This window comes from Centruroides vittatus, unplaced genomic scaffold (assembly GCF_030686945.1).
Source record: "Centruroides vittatus isolate TY-2023 unplaced genomic scaffold, ASM3068694v2 contig_717, whole genome shotgun sequence".
Classification (NCBI taxonomy): Eukaryota; Metazoa; Arthropoda; class Arachnida; order Scorpiones; family Buthidae; genus Centruroides; species Centruroides vittatus.
The window spans coordinates 1,854,142-1,873,287 of record NW_027122456.1 but is presented as its reverse complement, the minus strand read 5'-3'; the positions used below and the strand labels follow the sequence as shown (position 1 = coordinate 1,873,287).

At 27.0% G+C, this 19,146-nt stretch overlaps 1 protein-coding gene across 1 annotated transcript in view; it reads right to left on the bottom strand.

Moving 5' to 3' along the window:
- Window positions 1–5,496, bottom strand: part of Lgr1 (Leucine-rich repeat-containing G protein-coupled receptor 1) — a 132,893-nt gene extending 127,397 nt beyond the window's left edge. Inside the window, exon 1 of the mRNA XM_067276873.1 lies at window positions 5,134–5,496. Coding sequence (XP_067132974.1) covers window positions 5,134–5,378 — 245 coding nt within the window. The 5' untranslated portion in view covers window positions 5,379–5,496. The remainder of the gene's footprint in view (window positions 1–5,133) is intronic.
- Between the last annotated feature and the right edge of the window lie 13,650 nt (window positions 5,497–19,146).

Here is a 19,146-nt window from a genome sequence, read left to right as displayed (position 1 = left end):
CTCTCTGTCTTTCCTTAATCTCGAGAACGGAGTAAGATACGTGTAATCCGAGACCACAAATGAAAACCTTAGAGGTAGGAGGGCCTGATTAATTATATACGAACTTCTGATAAAATCCAAAAGTTACGTCATTTCAATTTCAACTTTTTCTCTGAAAGCAGTTAATAGAAGACTGGCACGATTCTATTGTTAAAGGAAAAGTATAATGTAGAGGGGCAAGACACTACAGTACTAATTTCAGGTGGAGAACATATATTTTAAATTAAATGCATTAAAAATATGATTAAAAACTGCAGCCCGGCATTGTGAAGATGTCACAATAAATAATTGCTCAAATATTCATAAATTTGCTGATTTATCAATTACGGATAATCAAATATATCGAAAAGTACTCCAGTGTAATAAAATGTTTCTTTGAATATACAGTATATATTAATAACGTTCTTACTGGACTTAAACTGATAAATAGATCAATATAATTCCAAAAATTCTAATAGTAATAAATCTAAACGTGGAATTATTTTGGATTTATTCTATATTTTTTGCATGATTTAAATACGCTTCTATATATATAATCGAGACGAGTTGATGATAATAATAATAATAATAATCAGTGCAGAGCCCAAACGGTAAGGAATTGAAAGTTGAAATTTGGTACACAGTTAGGGTACGTCACGAGAACGCACACTAAGAAGGGATTTTTCGAAATTCCTCCCCACGGGGGAGAGGGACAGTATTAAGTCTTAACACTTCCATCAACAATGGAAGTGTTAAGTAACAATGGAAGTGTCAACAATGAAAGTGTTACGTAACAATGAAAGTGTTACATAACAATGGAAGTGTTAAGAGAAAGCGACGTGCAAGACGCAGATGCAGTTTTTTTCGTTTTTGCCGGAAATCGAACATATTTTTAGACCCATCTAACAATTCTCTAATTAGTCTAGAAACAGGGGGACCCAATTCTTGCATTCTGTGAAAACGGCTAAGGTTGACTATAACATAATAATCTTAATCTTCGCTATCGTTACTTTTGCCCGGGCAACGCCGGGCCTATCTGCTAGTAGATATATAAAAGCTTATTTAAAAACGTTTATTAATAGAAAACTTTATATTATGTTCAAATTTGATAAACATGTTTTCTAAATTAAACTTTGTAAAGTTGATAATGAAATAATTTTTATTTTAATTAATGATGAATTTTTTCAAAATAATAACTACAGTATTATAATTTTTATGTTTTTCATTTAATTATTTTTGTTCATTGAAAATAATGAACAATAATTGTTTCAATTTATGTAATTTAATACATATTCGTATGGTTTTTATTGTCAAAGAGGAAATGCTTTTACTGTCCTGGAGACATTGCCTTGCATTTTAAATAATAAAGAATATTAATACAAACTTAGAAATTCATTAATCCATTCTCTCGAAATAATTGCATTAACTTGATCTTTTACCTATTTTTACAATAGCATTTAACTAAATACTGTATCCTATTTTGTTTAAATCTATAAATATAATAAAATTTAATAAAAAATAAAAATAATTTCAACAAGAAAACGTCTTTTAAATAAATAACATCGAAGAAAATATTACATATATTATCAAAATTTTTGAAAACAGATGCATCACTCAACAATGTAAAAATTCCCATAACAGAACTGACTACATTAATGAAAAAAACATTCACGTAAATTCAATCATATCAATAAATCTTCAAGAAAATTACCTTTTCGGAAAATATTCTTTGTCCATTTATTTCTAAACAATTTTTTTAATCGATATTTTCACGCATAATTTTCTAAATGACATAATAAAGAAGATACTATCATTGAAAATGATAATTGTTAATGATCTGTGAGTAATATTTTATCTTCATAAAACTGTACTTATTTTTAATATTAAAATCGCATTAAAAAAAAAATATATATATATATATTATGTCATCTTTAAACTTTCAAATTATTACAGTTACTACCAAAAAATTATTTATTTTTATTGGGATATTGCCAATCGGTAAAAAGTAAGTTATTTTAAGTACAACTGACTCTTAAAAATTATAAAGAAGAATTTCTACAAGTGTGTCTGTTATGTGATTTAAACGGTATCCTTCTGAGATTTATACGTTTTATATTCTTGCCATTAAATTCTCTTAACGACTGTACGTTGTCACACGACATTAAAAAGTAAATGCGATTCACTTGTTATTGTAAATTTCTATTTTTGCAATTTTGTAAAAATCTCTTTACGGAAGTTTAATCTTTAAACATTTATAATATTTCTCATTCCATTTTTATTTGATATTGCATAAATATATTTAAAATTTAAACGTAAACATAATATCATAGATTTGATTTTAAATAAATTTGGTTGCATTAAAAATAAAATCTTTAAATGAATTAATCTATAAATATATATATATATGATATTTTTATAGTTATTTGGTGTGTATGTGTGTGTATTCAATCTTTTAATATCCAAACGATAATTTCGGTTTTAAATTTAAGAGAAAAATAACGTTTGTTATGGAACATCCCTATCCAGATGAAAACAGTCTTTAAGAAAAAGTACCATTTCGAAATCTTCTTGGACAAAAGAAACATTACTTTTGTTCTCGATAGATTTCGCTATTTTTTCTACAAAAAATTCGATCTACCGAGAATTCTATTTTCGATTTATGAAAAGTTTCTTTTTTTCAGGTTTATCTAATAAGAAAGAATGAATTTATCTATTAATTCATAAACTATAAAAGAGATTTGTTTTCGATTATAACAATCGTATCATTAAGAGTTAAAAAAAGAAAACTAAAAAATAGATTAAGCAAAGAAGATTAATTTACAAACAATTAATGCGATATTTTTAATTTACATATTTTTGTTTATAGAAATGTTAGTTTTATAATACTTCTTACGTTCAGTAATGACACAAGCAATTTACTTTTTTTATAAAATTTATATAATAAATACTCAAACTATTTTTAATTTTATTTGAAATTTTAGATTGTAAATGGACTTAAATATTTATTTAATAATCACATATAAATTCTTAGCATAAAACCGAATTTTCAGTTAATATTAATATAAAAGGTTTACATTATTCCATTGAATAAAATTATCGATAGAAATTGAAATCTTGAAAATCATAAAATTTTTTCTTTTTATTTCTTAAAATATTAAATATTATTTAAAAATTATTATTATAAAAATATAATATTTAAAAGTGCAATAAATCAGAACAGATCGAAGAATTAAACTGTCAATCAAAGTAGAAAATTCCTAGTCCGAAATATTGGAAAGTGGATAGGAAATTACTTTATGAATTTTTATTTGTTTTCCAAATTTTCTTCGTATTACGACTTACGTCAACACTATTTATTTGCCGTAAATCCTACATTTAAAATAATTTTTCGGTAACGAATAAGAAATAAATTAAAATAATTTAGAAATTATTCTGACAATTTTAATTTTTCAGAAGTTTTCAAGTACGTTTTCTCATTATTTAAACAAATTTTTCATCTATTTATATATTTTAATACGTTAAACATTTCTACATGAGTTAAAAAATGATTGCAATTAATGTGTTTCAGCAAATTACAAATATAATTATAAGGTACAGTGCATTTAAAATATTTCTATTCATATATCTAAATCCAAACGTATATATATTTTAATAATTTATTATTATTTTTACTATTTTAGTGTTAATGATTACTGCTAATGCAACTGTAATTCATAATAATAAAATACAATTGAAACTAATTTAGAATATTGTTGTAAAGACTTCGTATTTACATGTATTTATTGTTATGTAAACTTTAACAAATCAAAAACAAAGTAATTATAAGTAAATTTTATATAACATGATATAAATGACATAAAGTTAGAAGGAAGAAAAAATTATTATTTACTAATATATTTAATAAAATTAGGTTTAATATTTTATTACCTTTAAAAAGAAGTAATTAATTAAAATATAAACAATCTCGTCTTGTTTTAGTTAATTCGTTAAATTTATTTATTATAAACGCATTGAGATAGTTGCGATATTATTAATTAATAAAATCGAATTAACCGAAGACACTTTAATGAATTTCACACCGTGTATTGAAAACAAATGAACAATTAATTGAAAATACCTTTACTATTTTATCGAATTTGTAAATAAATTTGGAATCTTTCTCTAATAATCAATAACATTGTTAAATTCATACAGGAATAAAATTAATAGAAACATAAATTTATTCTTTTTATAAGAAAATCTTCCTTTTAAAGTTAACACATGATAAATATTTAATAATTATCACTTATTATGAGAGAAAAAAAATTCTTTGATTTTATTATTATTATTAAAATTTGTAATTTAATTTATAGGTGTGACTGTTTAATCCGATTATGTTTACATTTTTGTCATTTAACTATTGAAATCACTTAGTTGAAATTAACTATTTTAATAAATTAATTGTGAATAAACAATATTTAAAAAATTAAATTCTATTGTGTAGTATACACCGATGGTTCATTTGTTTAAATAACTTTTACAATACAAACATATACTATTTATCTAATGAAGTAAGATATTTTTATACCGACGTAATTATTTTTAAGCAAGAATAATGCTTAAAAACAATTATACATAAAGTTTTTTTAATTTAATTATTATAACAAATAAAAATAACGTCAAAGTTATATAATCATTTCCAAAATATAAAATATGTATTCCTAAAAGTAATAATAATATTAAGAATTAAACATACTCTTTATACTTTATTTGTAGTTATTAAACAAACAAAGAAAAATATAGTTAAAATATGTTATACAATTTAAAGTAAAATTAATAGAAATTAATTTGTATTTATATCATTTTAAAAGTTTAAAGCTACATTTTGACATTTTTTGATTGTGACAAAAAGTTTTTTATATATTAATTTCATTTTATGACTATATTCCAGAAAAAGATTTTCAAAGAAAATTAAACATTTATAGCGAAAAAGAAAGGTAATTCAAAAACAATCAGATAAATGAAAAATAACAACTAAATAATTTAATAAATGGCTTAATTTTTAATAATTTATGACTTAAGTAGCGCTTGTTTATATATCAATAAAAACAAAGAAACGATTGGGGAAAAACTTACAATTGCATCAGTCCTTGTTCGAGATTAGTAGGGACTTCTGTCACACTCTCACCTCTACAAGTGCAGCCTAACTCCCCATCTCGAGTGAGGTTAGTGCATTGACATCCATCAGTCTTACTAACATTGGCCACGCCGAAAGGATAAACTAGATCGGCATTTGTCGATGGTGTGGTGGTTTGGTCCACTTGAGCCCAACATCTGGCAAACAAGTGAAAAAATAAATTTATAGTGATACACGACTTCATTACTCATTATACATCTTTTATCCCTTTGATAGTAGACTCTCTCTCTCTCGCTCTCTCGTTTGGTCTTCGTGCTCTGACCGTGACTAAGGAAGCTGTAGCGATTGCAGCGAATCGTTCGATTCTGTCTGACACTGGTTCTGATGTTCAGTACTAGTACTTGCCGTTATAAATGAAGGTTTCTCTATTCCACCGCCAGGAGGAGTGCTGAATTTTGGACTTCCAGCAACAGGTGTTTTCTTAGTAAAATCAAATTTAAACATTCAGCGTGGGCTTTATCCAATTACACCTGACAAAATACCACATGGTAGCTGTCAAAGAAACCCTTTTTACCTTTAAAATTCAAATATTAATGCTATAGCATATATTCTTGATTTTCACAAAGAAAATTTCATGATATCTTCTGTCACACATGAAATATATATTTGAAGTAACCATCTGAAAAATTTAAGATATTAATTTATAATAACAATGTACAGATCTAATATTTTTTTAAACCATATTATGAAGTTTTTATATTTTTATAGCTTAATATTAAGCTTATAAAATTTATAAATCATTAATGATTTGTTTAATTTATTAATTAAAATATAGCTGTTAGAACGAGTTAAAACACTAGGGGGAAAGTATTAATTTCTCAGAAATTAATTTATTTGATTTAATAATGTAAATATTTAATAAAAAAAAGAATGAAGGAATATTTTTGTAAATATTTAATTACATTTGAGTGAAGTAAAATATAAAATAAGCACGTGCAGAATGAAAAAAGTGTATACAAAATATTAATTATAAAAATTGATCGTGAGGGAATTTCAATGTGAATATAACAATGTAAATATTTTAGTTGGTCAAAATATTAATTTTCGATAAGTGCATATTTTAAAGAATTTTTGTAGGACTATTATTATATAAAGATATTATCGTATAAATATTTTCTTAGTATCCCAATTATATAGTATGAAGCATATCTACGGGATTGCTAAAATAACTTAAATGTAATTTAATCTAATAAACGTTTTCGTTACTTTTAACGTAAAATTAAGATTAAAGATTGCAAATATTATCAAATCTTTAATCTTGATCAAATTTTTGAAGGTCAAGCAATTAACTTTCTATCGATAAACACCAGGAGAGGAAGTTTTGTTACAAAGTCACAAGGCAGCATTAGGTGTATGCACGTCGATACTTATTTATACGTCGATACCAACAAATTGAGAGATAAAAAATCGTGTTTTCCGTGATAATGTCAGTCGAGTCGTCTCTACAATTTGCGGTCGAATTCGCACAGATAATCGGCGTGTTATGAGGACATTCGGCTGTGATGAGATTGGTGACGTGACGGAAGTAGCCGTGTCATTTACGACTGAAGTCAACTCAAAAAAATATATAATTATTTCTTTCAATTCGATAAAATCGCCATAGAAATATTTTGTATATCACATGTTATTTTGGTATATCAGCAGTGATATAGTCGATCAGATGATTCAAAAATTTGGTAACCGATTTGGTAATCTCATTGGTTAAGAAAAAGTTAATGCAATGATGCCAAAAATTTCGTCGAGATGAAAGAAATAATAATATTTTAATTTGGCAATAGCAATTTATATTAATACAAAAACATTTATTCGAATTAAATTATTTTATTGTTCTTATTTTATCCAAATGAAGAAACAAACTATAACTTTTTAAAATAAATTTTAAAAATAAACTTATCGATCTTCTAAATTTAAACAATTTACTTATGCAATTAAATGTGATATAGTTAATTTTTTAAATGTAGGAATCGCCACAACGTATGTTATTATTAACGATCGATATATGATCTAATTTTGTTTGTATCTTTTTATATAGGCCAATGACACTGAAATAATTCGGAAACCTTGTAAAATCGTTACTTTCTTTCATTGGTTTAAAAGAAAATAATCTTAGAATAAATACAACCAAAATGAAAACAATGTTTAACTATTTTGGCTTGAAAAACAGGAGACCATAAAAGTTTGTTATGTCGTGAAGAGTTGGAAATATTATCTAATCTGGCCAACTCATAGATTAAAAAATATAAAATATATAATTAACAAGTTGATGATAATATTGTACAGTTTATAAAGATAAATTTACGAACTACTTGTCATAGAAAATAGTTTTAATAATTATTAATCTAATAATGTCTTGACAAGATTATTAGTTCATAATTTAATGATAACTGCACTTGAAATCACAGATAAAAGTATGCAGTAAATGAATAGATAATTGAGCGTAGAAAGGCTTATATAATTTATATGTAAAGCTAAAATGTAGTAATTTTTTAAAATATTTTTCATAATTTTATAAATTTTAATTTTAATTATAAGAAAATTTAATTTACAAAGTTATATTTTCAACAGATAACATTGAAGCTGAGTGGAAAAAGTATTTTATCGATTGGCTAGAATTGTAAAGTAATTTAGGTTTGTGGATTAAATCGAAAGAATGTAAAAGTAAAAAATAAAAATCTAATATGATCCATTAGATGTAGTTTCTTATGTCAGAAGTTATGTAACTGTAATTAATGTTAGTATCTTTTTTGTTCTTTTTAATGATTTAACTGATCAAAAATAATAATTTAAATCTTTGGTAATTTTTATTTAACTTTGAATGTTATAAAAATGTTTGTGTAATAATTCACTAGTTAATATTATACATAATCAATTAGCACGCAAAATTATTTAAATCTACAGGTATATACATTTATTAATATTTTGTTTACCACATTTATATCTTTTTCAAGTTATCGAGTAAGATAAAAATTCTTATTTTTCATTATTTTTTTTAGAAAAATATAAATCAAAATTATGACTTAGATGAATAATACATTATTTTGCTCTTGTATAAAAATGTACAATTTTCATATTTAATTTCATCATCTTTTTGAAGTTTTTCGCTTAGAAAGAAAATGTGCATATATACGTATATACTTATATCCTATATATTACAACAATTTTATTCAAATTGCAGCCCAATAAAGAGTGTTTTGTTAGCTAAACTCTTCCTACATTTTTCGGCTGATTAGAACGAATTAGATAGGAGTGTGCTGCAGATACGCAATAAGCTTTTTGTTTTCGGATCCAATGATCCATTCTGAAGATATCGGGTTTCAAAGTTCTGAAAGTTCCCTATAATTTTGTATGGGGAGTCGATAAGAAACTTTTTGGAACAATTCCGTATCAGGTTCACGACGAGCCATCTGTATAGTTTACGAAGGAATGTGTAAACCTGATGAAGAACTCTACCTGACGTGAAATTTCTGCACTTTATAAGTGTCCACTGATCATTTTATTATTTTATGTAAACCCCAAGTTTTATCTCATTTATTCCTTTCTTAATCAAAATTTTGCAACATTTCAAATACTCATTTGCCAATATTATAGAAAACATATGAGCGATTATATGTGGGTACAGTACAATACGTCGCTGTGTTCTGCTGCTCATGTGAATGTGACAATGAGCGGCACCATAGAGACACCAAACCAGATAAACATTATATTCATTTGTATGGTGCCGTTATTTACTGTACAATGTCAATGGTACAATATTAATCTGGCATAATAGTGTTTATTATCTTAGCACATTGAGCGAATTTCTCTCCAGGGTCTTTAGCACAATGCTGCCACAATGGCAAAGTGTCGTTTTCACCTTATGCATCACTCACCAGTGTTCATGCCTCCATCTCTTCTCTTTGTCTTTGCTCATGAACAATTTTACGTTGCTTTGAGCCATTCACGGTTTTTCATTATTGAAAGATAGTGCTTAAGGATCGTAGCTTAGGAATATTCATCGAAATAGAGCCAAAGTAACCAGAACTTGGGTTCTATTGGATTTACCATCTTAAACATGGTATACAAAGACATTTTGTAATCTATAAATTTTGAAATCCAGACCAGGAAGTAATATGTAGTTGCTGTGGGAATGTAATCCAGACTAGGTATGGATTACATTCCCACAGCAACTACATATTACTTCTGGTTTCGTGTAATCCAGACCAGGGCCGGCCTGAGAAATAGCGAGGCCCCAGTGCAAGATTGTTGTGCTAGGTCTTTTAATAAAAAAATAGCAGTTTTGAACAAAATAATATTTTAATGGTAAACATACCATCGTTTAAATAGATTAGCGAAAGTTAGTTAACTTAGAGAATAATGAAATGATCAATTTTTAAATTTCGCAAGAGTTGGATCATGCAGGATGGCTTGTGCGGTCGCACCGTTCGGACAGCCCACCAACTGGCCCTAACTACAGTAATTTTTTATAGATATTAAATTCAAATTTTTAATTCTAAATTAACTTTTTCTATTCAACTCCTTTTCTCGAGGATACCTCGGGTTGTTCGCTATTAATCATAAGATATTGAAATTACTCAAAGATACAATTTCCCCAATTTTACAAAATGTTTGTATTTTACGTTTAATCAATAATTATCAATAAAAAAAAATGTTTTCCTATTTATTTCTTTTCTTATAAGAAAAGAAATAAATAGGAAAACATTTCTTTTTATTGATTCGGTTTAAGTAATAACCGATGTATATTCAGTATAAGCCTCATTAAACTATGTTTCTTATTTATATTATACGTAGTATTTATAAAAATTATTAAAAAAAGTACTTTGTTAATTTAATGAAACAATTTTATAAATGTAATGCAGTAACTTATCCCATACAATACAATATGTAACAAGTTATAACTTGTTAAATGTATCAAATTAAAAAGCTGCTTACTGTTAAAAGGTAACATTAGAATGTCATTTAAACATCAGATGCATTTATAATGCAGTATATTCTATTATACATTCGGATAAATTGCTATTTTAATATTTATGTCGATAAAAGACGTGATTAAAACCCGCAAAAAAGAATAAAGTATATTGTTAAATCTAAATTATATAGCGCTGAGCAACGCCATAATGGCTCAACTAAAAGAATGAAAAGCACAATAACTCTACATTGAAAAAGAATATCAATGTCGATCTATATTGGGAAGCCGGACCAATGACAGAGCTAAAAAATTTCTCATCGTCAGGGTCTGAGAGGATATAAAAAATAAGATCTTCGGTACCTGTTGTGTAAAGTACTCGTTTCTCCTAATTTTTGTATTATGCTATAAAAATACATTGGGAGGGGTGCAATTTTCCAGTACAAAAATATTGGAAAGGATATGTCCCACTCTATTCTTTATAGATCAACGCCCGTGATAGAGAAGTAAGAGTACCGCAAGAAAAAAGTTGAGAGTTTTACCATTATAAAAAGGTTGAAAACATTGCATTAAAGGTGTTAATCTTCCATTCTGAAAAACCTGGGAACGAATCCAGTCGGGCCGAAAATCTCCAGAAATTTTTCTAGAGGCAGTCTCCCTGATATATCGGCCCCGTCTCTTACCATCCAGTCGCCCTGTTGTGGGCCTGGCCAAATTCAGAGTGAGCTTGATGAAAAGGTCCTCTTAGTGCCCTACAGGGGGAAGACTCGAAATAAAACAAAATAAAAAGAATAAAGTTTTTTCAAGTTTAAACTGAAAATATTTACTTGAATACGAATAGTCTTATATTTGAAATATTTTAGATATAAATAATTTTAATCTTAAATTTTAATAGAATTTCATTTAAGTATAGCATAATGAAAAAGTAACATTCAAACAAAGCTTAAGGCTATATATCTTTAATATTTTTGTCAAACCATCAATGACATGTGATTGTATTTCCTTCTGTGTCTTCTTTTGTATTGGATCCGGACACCAAGAGTAAATGAAATAATTGTTTGAGCATCAAAACAGAAGGATGTTGTATCAATAGTTCAACACTTTTCTTTAGCTACAACGTAAAATAAACAGAAAATGTTTGAAGAAAGAAATTCTAAATAAAGACAAGAAATATACAAACCTGTCAAAAAAGAATTACTTGAAACATTAAATTAAAATATTTTAATAAATGTACTTTAATTTCAAACATCTAAGATACAAAATATTCAAATTTTATATTTTGATAGAATTTTTTCTTGTTCAATAGAATACTCAGTAGAATTTTACATATCTAAAAAGTATAAATTTACTATATTAGAAATCTCAAATTCGTAGCGAGCAGCAGACAATAAAATATATTATCGGAGTCGTAAGCACGTTATGATTTATTTTTGCTGATTTTTTCTTTTTTATACTCTTTCCGCAGCAAAGATCTTCTTCCGCCTGTTGGCATTAAGTGAACTTCGCTGAACTTTTGATTTTTTTTTTATATCTTATACTTTAAATTCTTTAAAAATTGCTAAATTCATCGAATTTTACCTTAACAATATAATAACGTTGCAGAAATCTCGAAATCGTATTTGTGTCAATTTAAAATTCTTATAAAATTTTATAAAGCTTAGACAGGATAGTAATATCAACAAACTTATTCAGTTTAGAAATATCTATTCTTCGTTTGGTGCTGTATATATATCAACATTTGAAATTATTTAATTAATTTTTTTGTCTGGTTCATCACTTTATATAATATTTTATTATCAACATTTAAATAAAACAGCAATTAAATCTTATTAACAAATTAGGTATAGATGAACTGAAAGATGTTAGTGTGTTAAGAATAAATTAACATTAGCTAGATGAAGTTAATTTGTTAAATATTTTGTGTAATTAATTAGATTAATCACTTTCGTAGTTGCAAAGTGCCACTAGATTTGTATCGTAATTGCATCTCTTTCATTACTTATTTTTTATTCTATTTTAAACAAAGACAAATCCAATAAGCATCGAAGTATCGTTAACAAAAGTTAATATTAATAATAATTTAAAACCTTTTAATTAACTTGCTTTATATAAATCTTGTAACTCAAATTTAATTCACTTCTAATTAAGATAGAAGGACGAAACTTTGAAAACATACCTGAGTTTGATGAAAATGCATTTTAATGTTTTAGAGTGGTGACCCGCCCTCGTTTTCCCCACTCCGAAACCGGGTAATCATAGCCAAATACAGAATTTAATCGTGATTTGTGTGTGTAAATGCTCTGTAGTAATGTATATAGTGGGGATGAAGCTACCCCTACATCACACTCGAAAAACATGACCAATAAAAGTGTTATTTTTTTAATTTTTAAAAATATATTAAAATTATTATTTAAAAATAATTTCGGAATAAAAATTTTAGAATTTTTCTAAATTTCTTTTCCTGTTTTAGTGACTCTACGTAATTTTTATATTGAAAAAAGAATGTAAATTTGTATTCCTTTTATGAGAAAATTTTCATATCTTATTATGATATTAAAATATTAATTTCTTTAAGATAAATGTATACAAGCAAAGAATATTTTGAAAAAATAAAAGTAATATAAGAACATACAATAGAAAATTCAGTCAATTTGATAGCTTACCAAATAATTTCACAACAAATTATAAATTATTTATCCTATTTTTCATCTTCAAAAATAACTAATTTATCTTCTTAAAATATATTTTATCTAGATTCAAAAATATTATATTTATATCTTGTTAGCAAAATAAATTAATTGAGTATTTATTAAATTAATAATAATACTTATGATTAGAAGTGTTATGAAAACTTTGAATTATTTTTTTATTTTTTAAAATAAAGTTAAGTAAACTTATAAGGTTATTTCTTAATATTAAAGGCAAACAAAAAGTAAATAAGTTCACTTTAAGAGGATGAATTTATTTGCCTTTAAGGATGAAATATTTAATAAGATAAATGATTTGAATTTAGTATGATAATAACCAGTAAATACTTTAAATTATGTAAAATTCTTATTCCTCTGAATGCTTTTAAATAAATATTTTTTATTTATGATATACGAACCAAGTTGAAAGTATTAATTAATTTTAGTTAATTGAATTTCTCTCGAGTATTAATTTCATTGTTATTTTTCATAGTTGAAATTCTATTAGTCTTGAAAACGTTACTCAGCGTTTACACAATAATTAAATATATAAATAGTTGAAAATAATATTAATTAGAATATATAATGAATATCCAATTTAATATTTAAATTGTATTTATCTTGTAAACACACATTTCAATTAAAATTCTTAGTAACCAGATAAACAAAAATAATTGTGTTATTGACATATATATATTGTAAGTTTAGTATATATTAATGGAGTTTAATCTAAATATTAATATTTTTATTTAAAAAAAAAATATGTATATTTTAAAATAAAAATGTTAACACTATATTAAATAAGCAACAATTATCGTATATTTATGAATAATAATTTATATTCAAAATAGTAATATTATTTACATAAAATGAATTAAAATTTTTAATATACAGTGGTGCCTCGTATAACGTACGCCTCGAATAACGGACGCTGCGAACAACGGACTTTCTGTTTGGCCGTTACGTGACTCGAGCAACGGACTGGCTGCGAAAAACGGACTTTCCGGCATAATTGATGACTGCTCCATGGGTGCGTTCTTTAATAGCGGTCGCTCTGCTTTTCCGTTACTACGGGAGTGCGCTGCTGTTTGTAGGCATTTAGGAACGACGGTGAAAGAAAGAAAGATAGCGGCGCCCGCACTATCGATAGTGTCGTGATGGAGGAATCTATAATTCTAAAATATGAGCTTTAAAAGGCAAAAGAAGGGTCCCAATTGTAAAATTTAACCATAAAATGGATTATTTGTTGAAAGAGCATTCAAAATAGCCTCGAAAAAAAATTCGTAAAGACACTTACATCACCACGTGCGCTAACTCGCGCTTTCGCAATTTCTAAATTCTCATTCATAAAACCACATAATGGACCCGGAAACGAAACTATCTGAGCCATGGAGGACGCCACCTTTCCGCCATTGCTTTCCACCGTAAACTACTGCTACAAGCGGCCGTTTTTGCCGTTCGACGGCGCGCACTCCTACCGGAATTTAGGAACGCGTTCCGCAGGAATCTTTAAACGGATGTCGCTCGCGCAGAGTTAGGGCTGTTTCACACTGTCACCGACTGGTCCGACCGGTCCGACCCGACCGAGCCTATAATCGGACCGACTAGTAGTAAAAGAATTCACACTGAGTACGATTATGTCGGTGGCCGACTCGTAAGGACCAATCGGAACGCGTCTTACAGATCAGAACACTAGCCAATCGTGGTAAGTTTTTCAATTTAAACAGAAAACATGGCCGTCTTTGAAAGGTTGTCGTGTGTTCGCGGGCTAACGACACCATTTTAGCATTTTTAATGTCGCTTTCTCTTGTAAATGAAATGTATTATGGTGAATTAAAGTAATTCGTTTTGTTAATATCGATAAGTGCCTGCGTATTTCTTAATAAAGTTGTTCTTAAACGAAGCAAATAGACGGAAATAAAAAATCGTTCGTAACTTTTAAACGGTTGATCGTAAGTAATATTTTTTTAATACCAATCGATTCAGCGTATCAAATTACATTTAGATATGTCTACGTCTATTCGTTAATATGAAGTTTAAGACTATTTTTTAGCTGGATACCTTTCGCTTTACTCTAACCAATTATTTTTTTCAATGTCGCCTTTATAATCGGCTCGCCGAATATCATAAAGCCATGGATATTTTCTGACTTCGTTTATTAAAGCTTCCGAGAAACTTTACCTTCCGCCATTTTCTAACTTCGGATAAATCTAAACTCTGATTGGTTATAGCTTCGAAGCTCTCATTGGCTGTAGCTCACCGACTGCTCCGACGCGACTACAAATATTTAACTTTTTAAATCTGTCCGACTGGAACGACCAGTCGGTCGACCGACTGCTGTTGCCATGGCAATACGACTAGGAGTCGGACCGGTCGGCCCAGTCGGTCATAGTGTGAAACAGCCCTTACGCGGAGGAATAAAAGAACGCACCCCATTTTCATTTTTTTAATGATATAGTACGGTTATTTTATGCTGCGGAACGAATTAGATGTTTTAACATGTGTTTCTATGGGAAAATGCGTTTCACTTAACAGACGTGCACCTGGAACGGATTAAGTATGTTATATGAGGCACTACTGTACAGTGAAATATTATTAAAAATGGAATTATTTTAAAGGCATATAGCACTCTTCTAAATAGTGCTACCATTATAAAACGCTAATGAATATTTATGAACGGATTTTGCACCTTTCAGTGGCTTACTAAATGCATAATTTGCAATGCGAATGACACAAATCACGTGATTTTGGAGGTCTAAACTTCCTTGTAGACCTCATAATACACAATTCTTATTATTTAAGATACTTCAGTTTAGCATCACATTCGATTTAGGGTTAATTTCAAAGACGATAAATCGAACACTCTGAATCTGACACCAAATTGAAGTTACACTGTATATTAAAAATCAGCTCCGAAATATTATTGGAAAATAGTAAGAAATTTTCATTTTGTATTTATTTATTATATATATATATTAGTCTTTAAAATATTTCAGTCAATAAGCCGATTATTTGTTGATTTTTAAAGTTATTGTCTTCAAATTTTAAAATATTAAAAATAAATTTAATCTGTATTTTATAAAATATATTTCAATTCATTCAAACGAGAAACAATAATATGTTTTAAATGGCATAATAACAAAAGCTTCTTATTAAAGATTAATTTATATTAATAGTTCCCTGTCAACAAATTTGTTGTAAAATCTTTTGTGTGTGTGTATATAATTTAAATTTTACATTAAATTTAAAAATACAGCGGATTGTTTTAGAATATTAAAAATTAGTGAAGGAAAGTGAGAACCTAACCCCCAAGCAGGTTTATTTCGCGTAAGGAGTATGTGAAAGAAAGTAAAAATGTAATCCCTGTGTGCTAAGTCACTAAGATATATTTTGTATTAGTCGGCGCTATGTTGGCGAGCTTCACGTTTTTTTTTTTTTTTTTTTTTTTTTTCTTTTTGTCATAGCAGACCAAACAAGACTGTGAACTATTTCTCTGTGTGGCACGGTGTCTCCTCTCGTCCAGCTTTTATTCGTGTTACATATAACTGTATATTTCTGTGCATCGTTAGATTAGTTTATTTGCTTCATTTTCTGACAAAATAATGCAGACTAACGTTAAATAAAGTAAATGCTTCACAATCTTACATATGGAATCATTATTACTTAGTTCTGTTTTTTCGCCTATTAAAAGTGTATAGATTTTTATTATTGCTACCCACGAAATTGTTGAAACATGACTTTGTGCCGTCATCACTTCACTTCTAAACAGGTAAGAGTTTGTTTCTCATTAGTGACGTGTAGTAGTAGAATAAAATTAACGGATTATGCGCCTTGTTAACAGTTTCTGACACACAATAATTAACGATTCAGCATTGTTCCAAACAGGTTTCTTTTTCTTAAGTCCGATCCCGCATGAATTTCGAACTGAAATCTTCACTTTTTTAACATTATTTTTGAGTTTGACTAATTAGGTCATTTTTAGATTAAAGACAGTGAAGACGAATGAAGAAGAAAAAAGAAGCAATCCATGACTATGACCATAGACTCTATAAGTGAAAAGATGAATTGGAAAATCAGTAAAAAGTGTTTCGGGTCACAAAAACGACTTTAATGGGGTTAAATAAATCATTTTATGTTGTAATTTGTTCTGTTTCTATCTTTTATTTATTTATAAACTTTCATTTGATGGTCCGAATTTCGAGCACTTCCTCTAAATTGTTATCATTACCTTAAAATTCTATGTAAACTTTATTTATATTTTATTAATGATTTTATCTATTTATATGTAAATAATTTGTTATTAAATGTATATATAACATACATTTTATATACTTGTATATATATATATGCTACATTATATATTTATATTACAATTTAATTCCATTTAATAATGTACTAAGTAAATATTTATGAATAAGCAATTCAGTTGTCATAAAATTTCTTCAGTAAAAGTACATTCTAGAACTTACGCAAAATAAATAATTTTAATGCTGATGAAATATTAAAAGTTACAACTGCAATTTAATTTTCATTTCAATGGCAAATATAATATTAAACTTTATAAATGCATTCTGTAATTAAAACTATTAAAATTGGTTTTTCCTGAAATTCAATTCTGACTACCTTTTTAAAAGTAAATTTACATGATTACTCGATCATATATTAATAAAATATAAGAAATAATTTTTATCTTTCATACAGGGACATTCATTTTATATCTCAAACTATTTAGTTGATATATACATTATCATTTTTAATGAATATCGACTATTCGACATTGCAGATCAATACATTCGAAATGTTATTTTTAATATAAAACTTATATACAAAAAATCATAAATAAAATTAGTTTTACAGAGAATATTTATCGAAAGAACAGACAATGCAAATAAACTGTCATCATAAATTTATTTAATTTAACGATTTCTTTTACTAAAATCCATTACAATCTGATATAAGTAAACCTGCCATCTAAATATAAAATACGAGTAAATACATTATTTTATATAAAATATATAATATTTTTTCCAAAATAATTAAAGTGTAACTTTTATGTTTTGTATTAAAATTTATTTTGTAATAAAATTCGTAGATTTCATATGCTAAAATGATTTTACAAAATAAAATCAAACTGAAATTGAGTAAAGAAATATGATTACGCTCTCTACCACAATTTTTTCTTATTTTCAAAATTATCCAAACTTTAATGTAGTATAGTGTTATAGTAGTATTAGTATTGATTGATTTATATAAATTTATACCTTTTCAGTATTTTTACAATTTTAATATTTATATCAGTCTATCTGAATAAACAAATAATGTTACTACAAAGGCAATATTAAAAAACGTCTACCATTTTTGCCTATCGAGAAATTTGGAAATAGATTGAATTGATGGTATAAGGCAACGCAACATACGGATAATCTGTCAATGGAAAGATGCCTTCCGGGAGAACTATTATGGTAAGCTTACTCCTATTTAGGTTGTTAAATACTTGAAGGAACCAGGTAAATTTCACGTAGGTTCGTTGATGAGGCACGAACCTACGGCCAAATTGTTCACTTAATTTAATTTCCCTTCTTATTTTGGAAAAGATTTTGACTTTCTATTTTTGTGCGTTGAATTTGAATGATTTATTAGTTAGGATATATTGAGAAAGCATGTATGAACTTGTTTATTCTGCTAAAATTTCACAGAGATTGAGTTCGATCAGACTTTTTCTCATCAAATTTTTCTGCCACTAGCCAGAAGTTCCAATTACTACCACAGAACACTACTGTACATTGACTAAGAATAGATAATAAAATTAGATTTTCCTGAGAGCTTTCGTTTCACTTAAACTTAACTACTTAAGCATTTTCTCCTTTGTTTGTTCGATAGTTAGTGGATGTTAGGGTGAAATTGTTTGTTTATCTGTTAAAAGATTGGGGTCAATTTTGTAATTGTTAAAATGCTGAATAATGATGTAAATGTATTTAATTACCTATATTTTATCTGATTTAATTCAAAAAAAACGCCTTGTCCTATTTTTAAAAATTCAATAAATGATAATATGGAAAATCAGCAGAAATTTTGAAATAAATAATAATCAACCAATTATAATATACCTAAGAAATGAACAATTTAATATAGGCTTTCATTAAGTAATAATACATATTATTAAATTTTACTAATTGACTGTATTTAATAGATTAATTAAATTACGAATTTGTTCATTATCTCATATCCATTATGATATATGATTAAATATTACATTAATGTCTACGAATTTTAGTGACCCATAATAATTTTTGTCATTTTTGTTATCGAATGTTAAAAATTTGAGAATTTTTATGAAGTCCTCTATTGACGCTCACTATGAT